This window comes from Galeopterus variegatus, unplaced genomic scaffold (genome assembly GCF_000696425.1).
Source record: "Galeopterus variegatus unplaced genomic scaffold, G_variegatus-3.0.2 Scaffold1997, whole genome shotgun sequence".
NCBI classification, from domain to species: domain Eukaryota; kingdom Metazoa; phylum Chordata; class Mammalia; order Dermoptera; family Cynocephalidae; genus Galeopterus; species Galeopterus variegatus.
Window position 1 is genome coordinate 148,899 of NW_007728108.1, and position 4,406 is coordinate 153,304.

Sequence of the window (4,406 nt, forward strand, 5' to 3'; positions counted from 1 at the left end):
GGATGCTTGGCTTTTTCACATAAAATTCGAACTCCTGAGTCTCCCAAGGCATTTTCCCCCATGTAGAGTCTGGTCAGGGAACGGTTGGTGCTCAGAACTGATGCAAGATCCTGACAACACGCTGATGTAAGGCAGCAACTGACCAACCTTCCATAAAGATGGTAGAATGTCACAATCACATCTCTCACCCACTCTCTGCCATGAATTAAGCAGGCACTCATACCTGCCACTGCCCCTATTCCAGTCTACTCATGGGAAGTGAGTGGATCCAGGCTCCATATAAACTTTTGATTTCCTTTTCTGTTTGATGTAATAACAAGTAAGCACCTTCCAAGCTCATCCCAACTCTGTACATTTTATTGTGGTAAGATATACATAAAATTTACCGTTTTAACCATTTTTAAGAGCACCATTCAATGCACCATTCACCTTGTTGTGCAACCAATCTCCAGAAAGAACTCTTTTCATCTTGTAAAACCGAAACTCTGTACCCATTAAACAAGAACTCCCCATTTCCCCCTACCCCTAGCCCCTAGCAACCACCATTCTACTTTCTGTCTCTGTGAATTTGATTATTTTAGGTACCTCACGTAAGTGGAATCATACAGTATTTGCCCTTTTGCGTCTGGCTTATCTTACTCACCATAATGTCCTGAAGGTTCGAATTCCTTTTAAGTCTGTATGTATGTATATACCACTTTTTTAAAAACCCATCATCCATCGATGGACATTTGCGGTTATTTCCAGCTTTTGGCGATTGTTAATAATGCTGCTATGGACATGAGGGTGCGAATGTAAGATGGAGCCCCTGCTTTCAACTCTTTTGCACATATACATGGAAGTAGAATTCCTAGCTCGAATGGTAATCCTACGTTTAATTTTTTGAGGAATCACTGTACTGTTTTCCAGAGTGGCTGTGCCACTTTACATTCCACCAGCAACAGACAGTTTCTCCACATCCTCACTAACAGTTGTCCTTTTCTAGTGTTCTTGTTTGTTTTTGGTTATAATAGCCATTCTAATGGGTATGAATTAGCTCTGCCCTTTACAAGTGCTTTCTTCTTTTCTTCAAAATTCAAGTCTCCCAGCAGCAATCAATGAAGGGCTGCATACAACATCAAGTGTCTGCATTGCTCTAACACTCTTTCTTATTCAGTGTGGAGACCAAGGGCTTGTCATGAAGTTTCAAAACTCTTCTAAAGCAATGCATTACAACGGGCTTATGTTCTCAGCTAGGCTGTAAATACCTTAAAGGCAGGCATCATTTTTTATAATTTATGCTCCTTGTCAGGGCTGAGTATGTGGCTCTCCTCATAACCAACACTGACTGAATTACTGACAAACACCCAGAGATAAATGCAGGAGACCCTCTGAGCTGCTGAGGCCACTCTCACACTAAACCTCAAGCCCACTGTGCTTCATTGAAGTCAGAGTTCACAAAACATGCCTCCTTAGGTGAGCTTCACAAGGGAAATGAGTTCGGACTCACCAGAGTTTCTTCAGATTGCAGAATAGATGCTTCAGTCCCACACACAAAAGTTGGATTCCAAAGTCTCCCAGGGTATTGTCGCTAAGGTCCAATTCCACTAGCTTCTGGTTGCTGCTCAGGACCAAGGAGATGTCGAAGCAGCACTGATGGGAAAGGCCACACCTCCCCAACCTTCATGCCAAGCACAGAAGCAGAAGGTGTCAGGACATGGCCTGCTTCTCTGCCACTGCCTGCTGGTCTATACTTGATTTCTGCACCAAGCAGGAGCACCTATGCTCTCATGTTACAAAAGGAAAGTTATAACAAAATTTTCACGGACATATCATCTGATCAGAGAGCTCCTGAATACAACTCAGGACACACCGGGAAGGTAGCTCCCAGGCTCATCAGCTCTCTGCCTGAGGCCACAAGTGCAGAGCGCCAGTGAACTCCCAGCCATAAATAATGCCAGGTGCACTGCGATCAACCCTCAGATGTATGAATGGCACACTTCTGGTTTGTAAATAAAAAGGGTGTTGAGCCTGTGGGTTCACGTCTGTACCTAATAGTTGAAGTGCCTTCAACTGAGTGCAGCTCTTGCTAGGGTTGTATTCATCTACTTCTTGTCTTTGACAACACTGTCCCCCCATTCTGCTTAAGTATTTAATCCCAGTCTTCCATTTACACTGAAGGAGAAAGCAGCTCTGATTCCTGATGTGTTTTACAATCACACGCACATGCACACACACGCATGCACACACACGCACGCACACACACACACATGAACAGCTACCACCCTCACCACTACCAACAACAATTTGTTACTGTCGTGGGGACAAAACAACATTCCAGCTCCTTTCCAGGCCAATAGTTCATATGTCTTATAGCCTGTTGGAAACTACCTTTCTTTCTGTCCTCATCTTCATACCAACTACAGACAGTGCCCAACTAACAATGGTTCAACCTACAGTTTCCCGACTTTATGATGGTGGGAAAGTGATATACATTTAGTAGAAGCCATACTTCCAGTACCCATATGACCACTGTTTTTCAACTTCAGTATAATATTCAATAAATTGCATGAGATATCCAACACTTCAGTATAAGATAGGTTTTGTGTTAGATAATTTTTCCAAAGTGTAGGCTACTGTAAGTGTTCTGAGCATGTTTAAGGTAGGCTAGGCTAAGTTATGATGTACACAGTAGGTTAGATGTATTAATTGCATCTTCGACTTAATGATATTTTCATTACGATGGGTTTATTGGGATTTGACCCCATCCTTAGTCAAGGAACATCCCTACGAGCAAGTGAACAACTAGATTGCTACATATCCACAAAGCGCCTCATTACTGCCCAAGTTTCCCTGTTTGCGTCTCATTCTCTGGAATCACATGGAAACACCCACAGGGGCAATGGGGAGAGTGTCATGGGATGAAGCTGGAGAAGCAAGGTTAAGTGCCCAAAACAGTCAGAGCCCCGAAGGCAAGAGGACTTGTAATTTCTCAAAAGAGTGAAGAGAATGTATTCAAGCAAGGGAATGGCACAAATTTGAATTTTCTAAATAATCTGACTTGTGTGTGGAGAATGGATTGGAGGGGGGGCAAAAGCAGATGTAGAAAGACCAAACAACCAACATTCATTCCACGTGTTTCTTTGAGCACTAATGTGTACTAAGATGCCTCCTGCAACGATGGTGACAAGACAAATGAACATGAATCCTATCCTCAAAAAGTGGACAGTCTAGGAAGTCATGCAATGTTCAGGCAAGTAATGGCAGTTGTCAAACCTGGGCTGGTGGCGGGAAGATGGGGAAGAGTGGACAACGGCTGGTGTAGCAGGTAAAATTGATAAAGTTAGTGATGGGCAAGAGAGGGAGGTGTGAAAACAGCCTAGAGGGGTGGGCTTTAATACTGGCTATGCAGTTCGTCAATGTACATACCTGCATGCACTCACTGAGCATGTGAGGAAACAGGGCTGAGGGGTGGCCCAGGCATCTGCATGCTCACCTTGGCTTGCATGAATCTGATTCATAGTATGGGTTGAGAGTGAGCACGTTATTAATACAGCCACAGATTTCCTGTGATATTTCGGCCTATCCAAATTATTGTGATGGGTTCCAGCTCAGGTAGCCATGTGATATGAGTTGAATATTTGTACCCTCCAAAGCTTATTTGGAAGACTGATCCCCAATGTGGCAGTGTTGAAAGAAGGCTCTTAAGGGGTGATTGTATCATGAAGACCACACCCTCATGAATGAATTAATCCATTTATGGATTAATGGGTGAATGAGTTGTCACAAGAGGGGCACTGATGGTTTTATAAAGAGAGCAAGTGAGTACATTAAAGCAGTCTCACCCAGCCCTTCTGATGTGATTGCCTGCATCACCACAGGCTGTATATAGAGATCCCACCAGGGAGAAGGCCCTCACCAGATGTGCCCCCCTGGACCTTGGACTTCCAAGCCTTCAAAACTGCAAGAAATAAATTTTATTCCCTTATAAATTACCAAGGTTCATGTATTCTGTTATAAGCAACAGAAAACTGACTAATACACCATGGTCACTTATGATGAAACTCCCCAATTCTCATCAGTAAGCATGGCCCATGAGGAAACACTGAGGATATTGAAGGTCATGGCTTTTTGGTTGTACCATCAAGAAATGGCTTTCTGGGCCGAGCCCGTGGCGCACTAGGGAGAGTGTGGCGCTGGGAGCGCAGCAGCGCTCCCGCCACGGGTTCGGATCCTATATAGGGATGACCGGTGCGCTCACAGCGCTCACTGGCTGAGCACGGTGTGGCCGGTCTCAAAAAGAACGAAAAAAAAAAAAAAGAAATGGCTTTCTTGTCAGTTCTCCTTCATTCTTCCCTATCCAAAACTTCCCAAACAACTGGACTCCAGTTTATTCCGCCTTCCCACTTGTTATGGGATGATTTGCC

The 4,406-nt window shown here is 44.1% G+C and overlaps 1 protein-coding gene across 3 annotated transcripts in view; it reads right to left on the bottom strand.

Annotated features, from left to right (window-relative positions):
- NLRP3 (NLR family, pyrin domain containing 3) overlaps positions 1 to 4,406 on the bottom strand; it is a 33,050-nt gene that overhangs the window by 15,190 nt on the left and 13,454 nt on the right. The window contains exons 7-8 of one of the 3 annotated variants that reach the window (XM_008579968.1): positions 1,490 to 1,660; positions 20 to 147 (exon numbers count right to left, since the gene is read on the bottom strand). The exons of the other annotated variants lie outside the window; for them this stretch is intronic. Coding sequence (XP_008578190.1) covers positions 20 to 147; positions 1,490 to 1,660 — 299 coding nt within the window. The remainder of the gene's footprint in view (positions 1 to 19; positions 148 to 1,489; positions 1,661 to 4,406) is intronic. 3 annotated transcript variants of the gene reach the window in all.